This window comes from Macrosteles quadrilineatus, unplaced genomic scaffold (assembly GCF_028750875.1).
Source record: "Macrosteles quadrilineatus isolate MER2022 unplaced genomic scaffold, UCM_ALF_1.0 Scaffold_8__2_contigs__length_117827958, whole genome shotgun sequence".
NCBI lineage: Eukaryota > Metazoa > Arthropoda > Insecta > Hemiptera > Cicadellidae > Macrosteles > Macrosteles quadrilineatus.
The window spans coordinates 79,754,749-79,773,549 of record NW_026542601.1 but is presented as its reverse complement, the minus strand read 5'-3'; the positions used below and the strand labels follow the sequence as shown (position 1 = coordinate 79,773,549).

The following is an 18,801-nucleotide window of genomic DNA, read 5'->3' as shown; positions in this document are numbered from 1 at the left end:
GTGAGAGATTTCAAAGTAAATTTTGATTGATGGTATCCATGACAACAAAGAACAAACCTACAAAGTTTAAAAATGTAAACTAGCAGTACTAACTGTCAAATTAATTTTGATTTCACAATTCCATACAGCTGGTTCAAACATTCATTTAAATACTGCATGAATATTAGAACAGAGAGGGTAAGGATCATATTTAAAATAATGATGTCACTATCCTGAATGTAAACATTATTTAACATTACTTAAATGGAGCTGTCAAACCATACGCTAATGTCACTTTATACTTACATGCCAACCCCGTACGAAGGACGGGTACCCTGCTAGTTTCAGAATAAAATGATATCCTCCTGATTGATTTTGCTTTCTATGATCAATTGATTGCTCAAAAATAATAAGTAGCTCTAAAAGAAAAACAGCATTTTGAATTGTTATTTTTTTACTACAAAAGCATTATTCACAATCACAATTTTGTTTTTACATGTTTACAAAATGTTACAACAAATGACAAGTTAAAACTCCAGCAGAAGAAAAAGAACAATCATTCCTTGTTACATTCCAGCCGCATTGATGTGTTGATAATTAATCTTGAAGTCATTTTGTGGGTTGTCTTTTCTTGGTATTGAGCTGGAAGATACAATGACAAGTTTATTTATTTTTTTATAGAACTTTATATGGAGGATAGATAAATATACGAGGGCTGTTTAGAAAGTACAGAACAGAATAAAATAAAAAAGCTGCTCAAGACGTAGAATAACCCTTTAGGCTAGGTAAAACCTAACTGAAGTTCCTCTTCCCTCATGACTCACAAACAAGAGTGCTAATACAAAGTCTTAATTTTTTTAAATACTCGGGGCAAGGTATGGACTGTAGGGTGGTTAAAGGAAAATAATATATTTTGAGCTTGTGTGCAATTTGCCGAGTGAGGTCAGGTACAGTCATGGAAAGACAAATTTTGTATATCAATTTAAGCCTTAAGTATAACCATTAAGTTTATAGCTAACAAAACCTGTATTATAGCCCATACCTCACATCTAGCAGGATTTTCATTACAGTACACTTTTTAAGCAATATTGCGACAACGGGCTGCGTAACAAACACTTTCCTTATGATGGCTAGGCTATCATTGAAGGAACGGTCACGTCTGTACTGAGATTGTGCGATTATGGTGCACCTATCAGACAGAAACGTTCCTTACTTTCTGAACAACCCTTGTACAAAATGGTTGATGTTTCACAAGCTGGAATTTGTTTTTCCTTGACTAGCGAGAGTGTGTTGAGTTGCTCAAATTCCCATTATCAACAAGAAACTGGCCATTAATAATATAAGGAGCCATTTATTTCTTAATTAAACCATTTATACATTTAAATTTCTTCAAATGGTTTCATTTTTTGTCTTTAATGCAAAAATGTACTGCAGTAGAACCTCGATGACAAGTGACATGGGGATCGTTAAATAACTTGTTATCAAGGTTGATTTCTTATCGAGGTAATAATAAGTAAGTAAAAGTAAGTATATTTTAAAATTATACTGCTTAAATGACTTGTTGAAATTCTACCGTATTTCTTTAAGTTATTAAGTATATTAGTAAAGTATAACAGTGTGAAATTTCCCTTACTTGTAATAAGCATGACCCACTAAGTTACTTACACAGCAAGAATCCACTTCACGATTTCGAAGCCTTGTTGAGGCTGTATAGTTGCATGTCAGCAGCATAACGGACCTTTGACTTTTCATACATGTCATAGTATATCTATAACAACAATAGAATACAGATTAATTAATTACCAAATCTGTGATCATTCAAAACAGTAAATACCAATTTAATTTTACACTGTGAAAAGGAAAAGGTTGCAGCTAATTTAAGTACTTAATTTAGTAAATTAAGTGGTATTCGAGTGATTAGCAGTTGAAATATGTATAACCATAGGGTGTGCAGCGTCCCATAAAAATAAAATTCTAGGATGATTCCAGGTTTTCCAAAGTAAAAAATTAGAACAAAACTTGCCACCCAAAAAAGGAAACATACCTATTCATACTAAGCTTAAAATTCAAGGCTTTTTCATGGTCATCAAAATTTATTTAAAATTCCCAGTTTTCCAGGTCGGCTGGACATCCTGACTCACCTTTTTCTCATTGGAAGGAAGTGCATTCCATCGAATGGCTAGTTGTTTTGTGACCTCCTGCTTGCTAGGTTCACCAAGACCTAAAAAAACATGACAACAGATAGGTTACAACGGCAGATTATAGAGTGACTGATAGAAATAGATTATTTAAAATTATGAGTTTCAAAATTCAAGAGGAGGATGTTTAATGTTTATTGCTTCAAGGAAACCTAAACCCCGACCAAATACGATTGTTCATTGGCGCTGTGATGTTAGCATAGCTAATAATGTTAACAGATGCAACATGGTCAGAATTTCATTGCTTTTCTTGCTCCTTAGGTAGTAATCTAGAAAGCACTACATTTTTAGCCAATACTAGTGTATGTACTATTTCGATATAATATAATTGGTTACCTAGAATGCCTTTCAAATAAGCTGAAACCTGTTTTAAAAACCTTTGTAAAACAGTTGATTCAATTTTTTAATATTTATAGTTTTAAACAATACAAACCTTGAGCGACCAAGCTCTCCAGTACAGTTGTTCTTTGTTCTTGACAAAACTGGAAGAACGGGTTGGCAGGACGTTTTGGCGCATTGGGATCTACTGGAGCCTTAGTAGTTTTGCGTTTTGGTGCAGAGTTACCACCTGCTTGGTTTTTGCGGCTCGTACTAGCTTTTTCTGCTGCCACTGTTGTAGGAGCTGTAGGTATTATCTGTAAGGTAAGAAATGAGATATAAATCTAACTCTTGAGAGAAGTAAGTGGTAAAGGTTTAAACTGTGCCCAGCTGTCCCTAATTATCAGGCTCTCATTGAAATGGTATAAAAGAAACGGCACTTTCCTGTTAAAGAGAACATTCATTATTATCGATGATTTCTTTTCGATATATCGATATTTTTTTATCTGATATATTGATATTAACAAATTGAAACTTATCAGCTGACAACTACGATAAATACTGTCCAGTATCAACAAACAATAAAAATATATATATATATATATACCTCCTACACCTCCTACTTATTAGATGTAATTGTTCTTAAATAACCAAACTTGCTGTAACATTTCGAAATTTTGTTTAATAGCCTATTCCCCATATTCCTTTTCTGTTATCAAACAAAATTTTGAAATGGTAACTTAGGCTACAGCAAGTTTGGTTAGTTATGTTAGGTTAGTTTAGAATAGTTTCATTTCTTAATCCAATATATAGGCTAATATTTTTGCCTAAACAAGATTAGTTCTTAATCCTATTCTCTAATACGAGCTTATAACTCAATAACTCGGTTATTGAACCAAACCAAGTATAACTTAAACATATTTGCTATGTCTGTCTGTCTGTCTGTAATTTAAATGCGTTTGAAGGGGATGGAAAATGGATCGTAAAGGAAAACAAAAATATCGATATATCGAAAAGAAATCATCGATAGGCCTAATGATGAATGTTCCCTTTAACAAGAAAGTATCAAAGAAACAGATGAATCTTTGATAGTAAAAGAACCATACAAAAATCTATTCTTCATTCATATTCTGCCTGAATTACGCATCACCGTCTTCTATGTCATAATAATAATTAATAACAGTAATTTTTTTTATAGTATGTTGCAACATTCCAAATTTTGGTTAATAGCGTAATTTATCAAAACACCTTTACTTTGTACAATACTGTATTAGTTAGGGAAATGATTAAAATACATTTCCAGAAATTGTTAGAAGAATTATAAAAGTTATTGGCCCTGTTCTTAAGACAAGAAAGAAGCATTATTTGATTTTTTTTTAATTCACAACCAAGTTAACCATTTTATACCAATCAATCGAACAATCAGATTGAAGGTATGTGAATCTAATAATATTTGTGATTAACACTTAAAAAAAAATCTAATTGGCATATTTTGCTATTAAGCCCATGATAGCTTGTAGAACACATATTCCAATATTTTCTACCCAGCATTAAGAGCCTTGATAGATGAATGGAAGGAAGCGTAATGACATCTTACCTTAGATTTACCTGGATGCGTAAAAGGCTCGTCGAGGGGCTCGTCCAACTCTATCGGCAACGGAAGAGATCGCCAACTGTCCCCATACCGGTCCAATCGTTCCATAAGAAATCTATATTTGAGATCACAAAATCATTACAGCAATTAACGTTCATGTTGTCAGCAATAAAACAAGATTAGTACAAATAACCAAAATTTGGTTTAGCTGCACATGTATGAAGCAGCAGTTTGGTGCATACAATAATTAATCAGCACACTGGTGTATATTGAATTAATAAGCGATAAAATATAAACTTCTTGATAATACAATTAAAAAAAAATTTAATCCTACTAACCTCAGGATAAGTGTCTAATCCTGGGACTTCAAATTATAAAAACTGACCGTGATCCCAGGATTAAAACCCATACAGTTTTCATAGACTTCATGAACTAGGATATTTTGGAAATTCATTAGTTCATAAATTTTCAAAATTTGTTTTGTTGCAATCCAAAATTTTAACCTTGAGAAAATACACTGTACTGACTGTTAAAAAACTGTTCTAAACTAGTATAAAACTGTTTAAAATTAGCTTCTAGAATGATTAGCCTTTAATAAAAATAATAAAAAAAACTTAGGCCTCCTTATTTGGACAATTAAAGTTTAAAACAAATAAATTTCAAGTTTTTCTTCCATAACTTCAGCTTGTTTGTAAAATTTATAGTTCAATGTGGATAAAGCTTACTTCCGCTCTCGCCTGTTTCTTCGTAACAGCTTCTTAACTTTTTGAATCCGATTGGCAAGTCGTTCATTATCCTAAAAAAAAAACATTCTTTCAGTAGTATCTCTAAATAATAACAAGAAATGAGTGGGACTTTAATTACAACTAACAGGCCTAGAGTCTAGACTAGGTACGTTCTATGATTATGTTCCTGTCAATATGTTTGTGATTTATTAAAATTAATTTAAAGTACGGAAAAGAAGCGCATAGTCCCACACCATGACATAACACACAAGTAAGTTAGCCACAGACTAAGCAAATTAAAAATAGGATAGATAATTGTAAAAATTGTTCTCATACAATATTGAATTTTACATCAAAACTAGCAACAGAGCCTGTTGTGGTTAAATACAACGTCCCTGGAAAAACAATACATAATATATGTTTTTTTAATAACCGCCGCCCGAGAAGAAAAAAGGCACACCAACTTCTATCACTGATTTGGTTGCCATTCTTAAACACCACAGCTACAATTTGCACAATGCCAGTCTGATTCATTTTCCATACTCCTGTTATAGCCTACATACTATTTTTTTATACAGAGCTAACACAAACCTGAAATAAATTATTAGCCTTTGGTGTAGTATGCTACAGGATGGTTCAAGGATTTTCAATGGTGTTTTAAATTTGTTTTCAATCACACTTTATAAAAGACAAACTTCTTTACATAGGCCTAATTTATTAATCACAATGGAGTCTGATATCAAGGTCTTGAATTTTTTATTAGGAAAATGATTAATATTACCATATAGATAAATCATACTCCCTAGTCTATGATATTACTTAATTAATTAATTGCTTGCATTTTTTAAACTGTTATTTATTGTGTTAACTCGTTATTTAAAATGTGCAAAAATACTCTAACGTAAAAACATGCAAAATAAAATTTTTACTCGGTGAAGCTATACGATTAGAGTTACGCATAGAACCTAAAATATATTTTAGGATAAAATTGTAATTCGATATAAATATCAATTGAAATATTTCATTCGATGTAACCTAATACAGTAGACTCCCTCTAATCTTAACCGACCTCACATTAAATAACTGATAATCGGATTATCTGCCCTCGTTCGTAAAATATTACCGTACAGTTTGTTTTAACCAACCTTGTTTTGAGAGCGGTTCGGTTTAACTGCCGCTTTCTAGGAATCCCAGCATTTCTACTCCCACACTTCGGCGTTGGGAACAATAGCCTAAACTCTACAGGATGTTACTGAGAAGTTACCACAAATCCGCATAAAGCCCAACTTGCCTTCCACACATGCCTAATAAGATGTGAAAAATTCAGTGCTCAGTTGTTTTTTAGATGTCTGTAAAACTGTACTTTGAATGCCTTTGCATTAACTTATTTTATCTTCTTCTCTTATCCTCTTCAGTTTTTGTATTTTCATTTCATTTCAGTTAATCAAAACTTCAAACTATCTTATTTAATATTTGTGACTTCCAAAAATTTTTGCACCGTTATTTTCAGGTTAAAAGTGAGTCTAATACCTACTCTAATAGTTACTTTAATTACTTAGAATTAACGCAAGATATCAATTTTCTAGTGAGGAAATATCGTAGGCTAACAAATAGGTTAGACCTAGTCATTTTACATAAGTAAACAAAACTTTAAACGGCCGTAGTTCCATTAATATTTATGAGTGCGGAAAAACTTTTGCACCATTATTTTCAGCTAAAAAATCTAGTTTTTGGTGATATATAAATTTATATAAGTTCCCATGTTAAATAAATAGGCCTAGGCCTACCTGTAAATGTTAGGCCTACCGGTAAACTTACCTAGTTTGTTATTGAGCTAAACAAGCCAAACTGGACAAAACTAACCTAACTGCCACAAAACAGTACAAGAAATTCTTCTTATAATGGCCCTATTGCTTTCAATATTCGGATGCACTTTGCATCAATCGATATATCGATTAATCGATTGTTTCATTCTCGATATATTGTTTGGTTAGTTAAGGTAAACCTAACCTAACTAACCAAACGATAGGATCGAATGAAACAATCGAATAATCAATATTTTCATTCGAATTTCGAATAAGTGTAGGACCTAAAGTACTATGTATGGTCGCCATTTCATCGAACAGTATTAACAGTAAAGTGCAGCCAAATGTTCATATTTAACTTAAATACTTAATTGATATTTTTACCATGAGAAAACGATATCCAGTAGGCCTAGGCCTATGATATATAGGGCATAGGTATCAAACTTATTTAATCCGATAATGTATTGTAGGTTCTCTGCGGAAATGTACCCCTATAGTCAACCTCTGCCCAATAGGTCTAACTTATTAACAAAGACACAGAGAAGTAAGATAGGATACCAGCTTAAAGCCGGGTTTACACCATGCCAGTTGGCGAGACAATTGTCTTTGCCAATTGGCATCACGTGGTTTTGGAATTGTCGTAGGCCAGGCAAGTTGAAGGAGAACCTGTTTACACGTAGCCAACACTTGCCCAGGCATTTTACAGTGAACCAGGGTACTACAGCTAAAAAGACAAGACAGTGCTATTGGCCTCTACGCCGTTTACACGGCGCCAATTGTCACGACAACTGGGTTTTCGAGGGGTGGGGGCCTCACTGGGCCCAGCTCATTGTCCTCAGTCTACTCCCGGAGACAACTGAATTTCGGGACAGTTGGCGGGCCATGGCCTGAAGTGTTTACACGAAGCCAGTAACTCCAAGCCAGTCAGTTGTCTCCTGACAATTGTCTCGCCAACTGGCATCGGGTAAACCCGGCTTATGGAACAACAGTATGTGTACCGAACGGCAATGGCCACATACACAGCACTTTAGTTGTAGCCCACAGGGTGAGCGAGAGCTGTAGTACGTGATGGTGAGGAGGAAAAGAGAGGAAGACGAATAGAATTTTTGCTGCTACACTAGGAGTAACTTATTTGGCAAATCAAAAGTACACACTTACTTGCTGTAAGACTTCACACCTTTCTAGAAGAAGCTGATATTTTCGGACGTAAATGTCAATTTCTACAGCTCCATCTTCTGACTCATCTGAGTACAAGTTGTCAGAGCTTGGAACTATCATTTCATTCATGAAATTATTACTGTATTCAGTGGATATGATCCTTTGTTACCATAACATTACACTTTTACATAAAACGTTTGTTAAACATAATCAGTAATCATCTACTAGTTTTATGTTCACCTTAACTTAACAGAAATCCGAATGAATAAAAATTACTCGTTATTGTGTTGTGTTTGAGGTTGAGTTGACTGACTAGTGACTTTACTCACTGACTGACTTATTATTGTTTGTTTTTGTTTTCAGTCTCCTCTCAGGGTTTCAATTTCAGTGTTTCCAATTTCCAAGTCCAATACCACCAAAACAAAATTGTTTCCCACCCGCTATAAACGCCGAACTCTTCTTATTGTCCCTTGCTTATACGCATGTAACTGTAACTACTGCCGTGCTGTCATTGATTTTATGGAATAATATCAAACCTTGTAACAGTAACGGGTGGGTTCCATAATATCGACAACCGTAGAAATTGATCGAAACTGAATTATTCCCAGTTTGTCGACACTGGAATATTCCCACTTAACCGACATCCCAAATAACCGACGTCGCAAATGATCGACACCACAAATTGTCGACATCCCATATTGTCGCCAATGAAATAGTTTCACTATGTCGACACTGAAATAGTCCCAGTATATCGACAAGCACCCGTTCTTCGGAGCTACTCTTGAAAAGGAGTTGTTCTAATTCATCGTTCAGTTCCTCAACTCATGAGTCGTATCGTAATATTTGTTGATTCCGAAATCCGAATTCCGACGGACATCATCAAGCTGGCCATTTATTGACTAAAAACTTTTATATTGTAAATAAGTTATTTATCTTTTTTATTTCTTTCCTTGTTTACAAGAAAATAGATGACTCGAGTGTTACAAACAATAGTTTGGAATAATGTGAAATAAGTTAATTTTTATAGGATAGAAAACTTAATCAACATGATAACTTATTAACATTAAGTAGTCCTACCAGACACTAACTTAGGTAAGTCACCAACAAGAACCTAAGATACCTTACAGCTTATTCGTAGGCTAATTCTGGATCATCAAGCAATATTGTAGCAAATGTTTGAATAGGCATTATCCCTAGGCTACATTCATTCAAATGAAAGATATTAATACATAGGCTATTTAATATTTTCAATATTTCATTCCGTTAGGTTAGGTTTTACCCTAACATTACCCAAAATTGATCTAGGCCTAAGTTTATTGAATGAAATAATCAATATGACTGGGACGGGTGGGGTCGTCCTGTAATCCAGCTACTAGGAGGTCACGAATTGTGGATATTTATAGGCATGCACTGTGGATGCGATACTCCCTGGTGTGGATTAACGTCCGCACTAGTGAGTACTAAGACTATCCGCAGTACTATCCTGATAATTAGACCAATTCGTATATACCAAGGCAATAATGTGGTTTGGATTCCACTATAAACCGTAGGTCCCTTAATTGCCATTAGCTGTATGGGCTATTATTTAACAGCTGTGTTTAAGGAATGTTGGCCTTGGTCACTAACAAGACTATACAAGATCGCGCCACTCATCCTACACTCATTTCCATTCATAGCCTACTTGGCTTAAAATACGGTACCTACTTTGTATGGTCGCCAAGTAATAAGAAAGAAAGTATTAAAGAAATGTATTCATTGGAATGAGTGTAGGACGTAAAATTATGTGCTGTCAAATATTCTAGAGCTGTTTGTATTTGGTGTAAAGCCCCCCATACACTATCCAACATGTTGGACGGACATGTCGGGATCCGACGTCTTGTCGAACATATTGGACAGTGTGTGGGTTCCGACCCGACATGCTCGACGGATATGTCAGGTCGGATGCTCGGTCCGGTAGCACCACCCGACTCGAGCCGTCCGTCTGACATGTTGGTCCCTGGACCGTGTGTGGGAAACAGTCACTACAGAAACTAGCCACAGTTTCCAGTTAACTTGTATTTAGCGAGTTGTGCATGATAACCGTACCATTTTTAAGTAATGTCATTTAATAATAATAAACAGTTATGGTCAGAATTTATTTAATTCTACAGAGACCAGAAGGCGTTGTGGGATGTCAAAAGTAAACTCTATTGCAACAAACATGCACATAGGGGCACGATATCCTGATGGAAAAGTGCAAGGAACTGTATCCAGAATGTGATTTAAAGTTCGTTAAAAATAAAATTGAAAATTTAAGATCTTGGTTCGATAGGCTCTAAAAATCCATAAAATCATCGCTAAAAATCCCCCTGAAACAGCTAACAGTCGTCTCAAAATCCATCTCAGAACTAATATTTCACCTGACTTGTTTGGTAACATGCTCGATAGTGTGTGGGAAACACCCGACATAAGTCAGGTTGGATGATGGGTCCGTCGTCAGGTCAGGTTGTCAGGTCGGGTGGCATGTTCGATAGTGTATGGGGGGCTTAAGACTAGACTTGGATTATGTAATTCATTGCTCATGACATCAATGTTAATTGTTAATTTTATAGATGATCCTGGAGCAAAGGCTGTAATTTGACCTGAACCCAAATTGGTCTCTATTTTAAATATTGTCTTGAACCAATAAGTTAAGAGGACTAACCTTTCTGGACGACATTGCCATTGACATCACTGCAGATGAGAGAGAAAGAGAGACCAGAGTTGTGGACCCTGGAGGCAATTACCATACTGCCATGATAATGTTACTTGGTCTAACCATAACTTAAGTGAGGTGAGTCAACATTCTTTCCCCTTTGTGAAAGTGCAAACTGCCTTTGCTGCACTCGAGAAACTTTCCACACTCGCCTACGGCTCGTGCGTAAACATTTCTCTTATGTGTAGCAAAGTGCCACTTCGCCCACTAGTTACCTAGTAGGTAGGTAGTAGTAGTTACCTACACAAAACTAACTATTATTAATAGTTTTATTGGAACATAAGGATAATTAATTATAATCTTTATGCAAATTTATAGTTTTTTTATAAAAATTTAAAACTAGGCCCTACTTAAAATGTACCTATTTGGATAGGCCTACATCTCGAAACATGTTGTTTGGAAATGTCTTAATTAGGCTAGAGCTTGCATTTTTGCAAATTGGGAAATAACAAATAATTAATGTTTAACACGTTCGCTACCGAGCGACGCACATATGCGTTGGTCCGGTCACTCCTACAGACCAAAAGGAATGATCATGACGTTGCTTACAGACCAAGTGATATAGGAATAACATTGCCAACAGACCAAAAGAGAAATATCGTTTAGATGGACAAATTTACTTCATATTAACCTTAAGTGAATTAGTAAGCAATAAATATTGTTTTTATTTATCGTTTTTAACAAATTTTAAAACGCTGCATATATGAGTTGGTCAGTCTATTTAATGAAATCTAGATAAAAAGATTACCTACCTACATTTTCGTTTCAATAGACCAGGCGACACACGTTTAAGCGTCGTTGTAAATTTGGTTGTTTCAAGCTTTTACACAAACAAATAAAGAAACTCCACCACTCGCCAAAACTGCAAAGGTTATAACCTTTACATCTGTTCTGAGATGTCGCGGAATGCACAATGTAAACAACAATGTTGCCAACTGTTGTGTGGCGTAACCAATCGTCATATCCACAGACCAAGCGACGCACATTTGCGGCAGATATCCCTCTAGACCGATACGATAAAATCAGGGCTTTAAAATAGACCGTTGCTAAGAAATTCGCGGATTAACCCTCCGAGTGTTATTTATCGCTGCAGCGACTCACAAACACTGTTTACGGCGAAGGCTCTATGACTGACAAAATCGGATTGAACTGGATCGAGTTAGGTATCGTTTTATTTGACAGATTCAGACCTTTCTCCGGAGGTCTGTCTCTAAGCGCTATTCATTTTAGTTCCGAATATTGTAGCAGACAGCTGACGTGCGTATTTGTTAACAGCTTGGTTAACCTCGGACCGATGACTGATGTGTTTTATTACGTTTATCATTGTTTTAGTGTTAAAATCAAAAGTAGTGATATACGTGGTGCATTATAAGAAGATTTAAGTGATTTTGAAGGGCTGGTTGATGATCCTGAAGAAGTAGGTAGTGATAATGATGTAAATTATCAGCCAGATTCCTAGCTATGGTTAGGCTATGCATTCTTAGCTAAACGCTATGTAGGCCTACTGAAATCTGTTTTTTGCCCATAACTTATTTATTTGCAAATCTACTTCCTTATATTATTATATATTTGTAATCCTCATAAAATTTAGAACAAAGTGGCTATTTTCAAATATTTATAGGCCTATAATTTATACAATTTCATTGAGCGCGAACTTATTTTTTTTTTTTTTAATTTTCCTTGAAAAATATTTTTTTACCTAAAATTTTTTTTTGAAACAAATGTTCTTTATGTTCTATGTATAATATTGAAGCCCATGATTTTCCAAACAAAATGGTATATAGAACAGTATAATTAACATTGTTTTCAAGCTTCTCAGATCAGTTTTAATAAAACCTTGCAAATGAGCAAAAAATAGGCAGACATTAAGGCCAAAACAAGGGACACTCGGAGTTTTAATAACATTGAACACCGACGCAAGTGTGCATCGTTAGTCTATTTCAATGTGATCAGCTGACGCAAATATGCGTCGGTGGTCTATTGTGAGAAACGAGTCGACGCACAATTGCGTCGCTGGCCTATGCGAACGTAAATTCCATATAATTGTGGTAGCGAACAAGTTAAACCAATTTATTTTGTCTAAACCAAATTATTGTTACAAATTCTAAAAATTGTACTAACTTGACCCAGATTTGCTCAAACATTTTCCTATTAGCTGTACCTATTTGAATATCGCAAATATAGAAAGGAGTGTACACACTTGTATTATTTGTTGGACTAAAATTATTTGTATAACACTATTTTTTGCAATATTTCTGTACAGAACTGAAGCCTACCAGTAAAATGGGGGCGTTGCAATTAATATCCTCCGACATTGGAGAATACAGGGAAGAGGTGTCAGAGAAAGAGGAGATGGAGGATGGGGCGAAGTAAAGACTAAGATTGAAGAGAACTAACTAATGGTAAGTTTTGCCATTTACTTAAATTTAATACTTATAAATCCAGGGCCGTGTCCATTGCCCCCAAGCCTATGTCGCATAACCCTCCTGAATTACTAGTATTTAACCAGCATTTTAACTCGTGAGGTGCCCAAAAATTTGCTTTTGTTTTTTAGGAAATGTAGGCTATATTTTTTGACACCATAATTATAATTGTTCTGAATAGTTTTTACATTTGGTAAGTAGGCCTACTGAAACAACAATAATTTTAAGACAAATGGAAAAGCCCCTGTCAACAGAAGCAGTTGAAACAAGTATAAAAATTCTCATACATCAATAAGGTATTTATTTTAGTACTAGTATGGTTCAATAAGACCTTAGAAGAATATAGAATAACACAATTTTTTGTGATAAATTTGATTTATTTTGCTATTAATCTCCTTTTATAATATTTTATATTTCTATAATCTCCTCGAGTCTTCAGAAGAAGATAGAGGAAGTAAATAACAGACTTGTTGAAAGGACGGATGACCTCGAACAATATCAGCGGAGGGACAACATTCGTATTTTTGGTGTCAAGGAGACTAAAGATGAGATCACTGACGAGATTGTGGTAAAGCTATGTCGGGAAAAACTTGGTGTGGAACTGTCAAAAGACGCAATCTCCCGTTCGCATCGAGTCGGCAAGCTGCAGACACCGGGAGACGACGGCAGGGAGCGGCATCGGCCCATCATCGTCCGATTCAGCACATACCGGGCCCGACGGACTGTATTTGATGTGAAGAAGCGGCTAAAGGGGACAGGCGTAACCATCAAGGAGGACCTGACGCACCTTCGCCAGCAACTGTATAAGCAGGCGGTGGCAAGGTTCGGCGTGGGAAACGTCTGGACCCAGGATGGCAGAGTGCTCTGGGTTGACAAGAGCGGGGAGAAGAAGGTGGCGACGAGTCTGACCGACCTACCAGCTTTGGCCCAAAACACTGCTTCAGTTAACAGTTAAGATTCTGTTTAATTTTTATCACCAGCTACTTTTCTATCATTTTAAATTTTATTATGTTATTATACATTTACATTTAATATATTTTTTAATATTTTGTTTATTTTTATATTTACACTTTTAAAGAATAGTAATGAATATTACTATTAAACTGAAATAGATTTTGTTATTTTGTTTTAAATTAAATTATAAAATATATTTTATGATCTTAAAGTTTGAAAGTTAAGTTTATGTTCTCAATTTATTTATATTTATTATCTTAGTGTGTAATATGGTATTGCAAACAGTAAATTAATTTATTTATTAACATTTGTTTTTATATTCTTTGCATGGAAAAGTTCACGTTCAAATAATAAATATAAAAAAAAATCAGTTTGTTTACAAATGTATAATGAATATGAGGTTTTATTGTTGAATTTAATGTCATTGAGTTTAGTTTCTTTGGATGTATTTTATTCTAAAATAGGGGAAAAAAAACTTTTATTTTTTGTTCATTTGTGAATTGTTAGCGGAGCCAGACAAGCGTGTTGTTTTATTCTTTACAGTGATTTTGATTTACTTTAATAATTTAAGTAGGTATGTATGTATGTATGTGTGTGAGTGTGAATCAGTGATCGCAGCTTGTGCAGTGGTCTTGGGTGCGCCTGTCGTGACGTCGCGACCTGTGATAGCGAGTCCACAGCCGCACAGTGCTCGCCACAACGACCCGCTTATCTCTCCCCCCTCCCCCACCCATCACCCTACACTGTCCACCGCTGATTGTCTTTCTCGCTCCTTATCTCCCTATCCCAAACACCTGAAAGCGGCGAACATCAATGCCCAGTCTTTGCGTGCTCACATTGATGAGGTTAAAGAAATATTTTGTCCCGGTAATTTTGATTTAATTTGCATTTCTGAATCCTGGCTGAAGCCGAGTATTCATTCAAATGAGGTGTCCCTCCCTGGATATGTGCTGCAACGTAATGACAGGATTGGTAAACAGGGCGGTGGCGTTGCGGTGTATATCAGGGAGGATTTAAAGTTTAAAACAGTCTTTTCTTCACCATCGGAGTACTCGGCTGGGCCAGAATTCCTATTTATTGAGATCAGTTTGCCTGGAGCAGATGCGCTGTTACTAGGAGTGTGCTACCGCCCACCAAGATCAGGGCATCTGCTTGATTTTGAAAATGCTCTGCTTAACGAGATGTTCAAATACAGTCATGTTTTGATCATGGGTGATTTTAACACTGACTTACTATCGTTGACTCATAACTTTGAACACAGACAGCTGACCACCATGTTTGAATCGTGCAACTTAACTGTACTACCACTCGATCCCACACATCATGTTGCCAATTCTGACACCCTCTTAGATTTAATAGTTGTGTCCAATGACCACGATATCATTCATCATGGGCAGCTTCCAATCCCTGCAATATCTAAACATGACCTCATTTTCTGTGTGTACTCAATCAAATCTCCCAAGCCCAAAGCAAAGTTTATTAAATATCGGGATTTTAAAAATATGAATGTCGCTCAGTTCATGTTAGATGTTTAACAAACTCCGTGGCACTTCATTGAAAATTTAAATTCTGTCGATGAAATGGTTCATGAGCTAAATTCATCCATATTGAATCTCTTTGACAAGCATGCTCCCATCGTTTCAAAACGTGTGACAAAACGAAGACCTGTTCCGTGGATGACCCCTGAAATTAAAAGTTTGATGGCTCAACGTGATAGCTTACTTAGAAAGGCTAGACGCTCCAGCAATTTAGAACTAAAACAACAATATCGGAATCATCGTAACCGAGTTAAACAGCTTCTACGAAATTCAAAACTCAGATACATTCAGAAACTTTTTGAAAATCAAAAGCAACCATCAAATGTTTTATGGCGCAAGGTTAAAAGTCTTGGGCTAGGGAAACAATTTGATTCTCAACCGGTACACATTCCTCTAAATGAGTTAAACGTTTACTTTTCTTCTTGCAGTCAAAATACCAACCAGCATCAAGTTGAAAGTTACTTAAATGAACTAGTTAACTCTCCAACCCCACACCTGAGATATCCTGAGTTTAATTTTAAACCAGTTATTCAGTCCGATGTTTTGATGGCTATCCGCAGAATCCGAAGCAATGCTGTCGGTTCTGATGGTATCCCTATTCGTTTTATCAAAGACATCCTCTATGCCATCCTTCCAACTATCACGTTCATTTTTAATGCATCATTAAGGCACCATTCTTTCCCTTCTTCTTGGAAGTCTGCCATTATCCGTCCCCTAAAAAAGATCTCAGCCCCAACCTTGGTTGGGGATTTCAGGCCGATAAGTATTTTGCCCGCTCTATCTAAAGGCCTAGAAAGAATCGTTCACTGTCAAATCACTGAATTCATCACAGAAAACAACATTTTATCTGACTATCAATCTGGTTTTAGGACAGCACTCCTTCGAGTGACTGAAGACATAAAACTTGCTATGGAGCGTCGACAAGGAACGATTCTAACTCTATTTGATTTTTCTAAAGCATTTGACTGTGTTAATCATGACCTGCTGGTTCAGAAATTACGGGCCATAGGGTTTTCCCATAATTCTCTTAAATGGCTGAGATCTTATCTGTCAGATAGGCAGCAATGTGTGGAGATTGGTGACACGAGATCAGACTGGGTGACTGTTACATGCGGTGTGCCTCAAGGGTCAATCCTTGGGCCTCTGCTCTTCGTACTGTACGTCAGTGACATAAACTTGACCTTGGTCAACTGTAAACACCACATGTACGCTAACGACTTACAAATCTATGACCATTTTACTGCAAACAACGAAAACGACTGTGTCAGAAGGATCAATGAAGATGTCAACCGAATTGTTACTTGGACTGAGAATCATGGACTGAGACTAAATCACGAAAAGACGAAACCGATTGTCATTAGCCATTCTCGACTTCGACCTTCAATTGACTTAGACTCCATAAACCCAATCACAGTTAATGGCAAAGCACTTCCATACTACGACAATGTCAAGAATCTTGGTATATCTTTCAACTCTTCACTTACTTGGGACATAGCAGTTACGGACACACGAAAAAAGGTTTTTGCCTCCATACATTCATTGAAAAGATTACAGAATTTTTTACCACAACACACTAAACTACATTTGATCAAATCACTTGTACTACCCCACTTCAGTTACTGCAACTCATTGATCAATGACTTGACTGCGACTCAGGCGGGTATGCTCCAGCGGTCACAGAATTATTGTTTGAGATTTGTCTATGGTCTGCGACGTATGGAGCATATCACGCCATACTACCTTGAGGCACACATCCTGAAATTAAATGATCAAAGATTCATTAAAATTTTGTCATTGGTTTTTTCAATTTTGAAAACAGGCTCCCCAAAATATTTCAAATCCGATTTTAAATTTGTGTCTCAGGGTAGTTCACGAATGTCTCGTTATTCTTCGATCACATTGCGTATACCTCATCATGTGACCACAGCTTATGGCAGGGCTTTTGTTGTTACCGCTTGTCGTCTGTGGAACGGCCTACCCCAACACATTAAGACCATTGAAAAACGTTCCCAGTTTGTGGCGGCACTGAAAAAGCTCTATTTTGAGAAGATGGTCTCGGCTGGCGTGTCCTAGGGCTACTGTTACCTTGCGCGTTTGCTGATGCGTGTATGCGAGAGTGTGTGAATGTGTTTTTCTATTTGTTAAATTTTTGTTTTAGATATGTAGGTACTTGAATTGTTAAATATTTTATGTTTAATTAGATTAAGTTATCCCTATGTCACATTATTTATGTTATATTTTTAATGTCAGGTTAAGTGTAAGAAAGGGCCATGTGGCCCTAACTTTGCCTGAAAAAATAAAGGATTTTTCATTTCATTTTATTTCATTTAATTTTATTTAGCTCTATACACTTATCTTAAAGTTTCTCCAACCTCGTTCAAATTATGTCCAAATAAATAGTACCCTACAAACTTGAAAAGCCTTCAAAATACTCTTCTGTTTCAGTGATGACCAGCTCAATGGCAACTAAAAATGTCCGCACGTAGGCCTTGAAGCGCCCCTATCCCCACCACCTTTCGCCAGTCACTCGCCTGACAGGGCAGCAAAGAAAACTGTCAGATAATTTTGCCACACTCTGTACATTATATTTTGTCCTATACAAAATGGGTTATATGGGTCGGCTCTTATATATTGATCCAAACGTTTACTGCAATTGTGGCAAAATTAAACAATATTGTCCTCGGTTATGACCAAATCGTGATTGCAGGGTCATCATCTTCATCTCCCAAGGTCGCCAGTGGTTAAAATTGTGGGCATCCTCGGAGCAATCGTGAACATCTTTCGCGGTTGCGAGGCCTGATTATCGTCACCCGCGATCGCTGGTAGTCGTAAATTTCGATCACACAATCATTGCAGACGCTTTCGGCTATCATGAGAATACAAGACAAAGTTGGATTATTGTACCCCCTAATTCTAACAGATTGTGGGAAAATTAATTTTCCAAGAGAAAAAGCATTCTTTTGAGGCCCCAAGTGAGTCCCCTTCCCAGGCTGAAGCCCTTGGCAATCGCAGTGTCCACTGTTAGGGGAATACGGCCCTGATTTGGAGGCCTATGTTGGTGTGGGGCCTGGTGCAAACCGTCCCCCCCCCCTCAGTACGCCACTGAGTAGCCTACATTAAATAATGATAGAAGTATGCATAAAAAGACTCTTTGTTCAGAATACTGTTTTTAATATTAATTTTTGTTCTGTTATATCCAGGCCTGATGACAGGGTGGATGGCGATGGAGGCATGGAGGTTGGGGGAGAGGAGGCTGAAGAAGTGGAGACAAATCAGTTTGGATCCATTATGTTGATTAGTTTAACATTTATTTTGAACATCAGTATTTAAATTTTTTTTCCTACAGTTACCTAACAATGTACATGTTCTCTCACT

At 36.3% G+C, this 18,801-nt stretch overlaps 1 protein-coding gene across 2 annotated transcripts; it reads right to left on the bottom strand.

The window, feature by feature from the left end:
• Positions 1–415: 415 nt before the first annotated feature.
• LOC129001325 (TCF3 fusion partner homolog) lies at positions 416–8,040 on the bottom strand. 2 transcript variants are annotated; one of them, XM_054428592.1, is made up of 7 exons: positions 7,778–8,040; positions 4,815–4,885; positions 4,093–4,204; positions 2,611–2,812; positions 2,121–2,200; positions 1,613–1,747; positions 416–621 (listed from the first exon to the last, which is right to left on the bottom strand). In XM_054428592.1, the coding sequence occupies exons 1-6, from the start codon at positions 7,904–7,906 to the stop codon at positions 1,661–1,663; spliced, it is 681 nt and encodes a 226-aa protein (XP_054284567.1). In that variant the 5' UTR covers positions 7,907–8,040; the 3' UTR covers positions 416–621; positions 1,613–1,660. The 2 variants fall into 2 exon arrangements, with proteins under 2 accessions (XP_054284567.1, XP_054284566.1); XM_054428591.1 differs by having other exon boundaries at positions 1,645–1,747; positions 7,778–8,034.
• Positions 8,041–18,801: the final 10,761 nt, after the last annotated feature.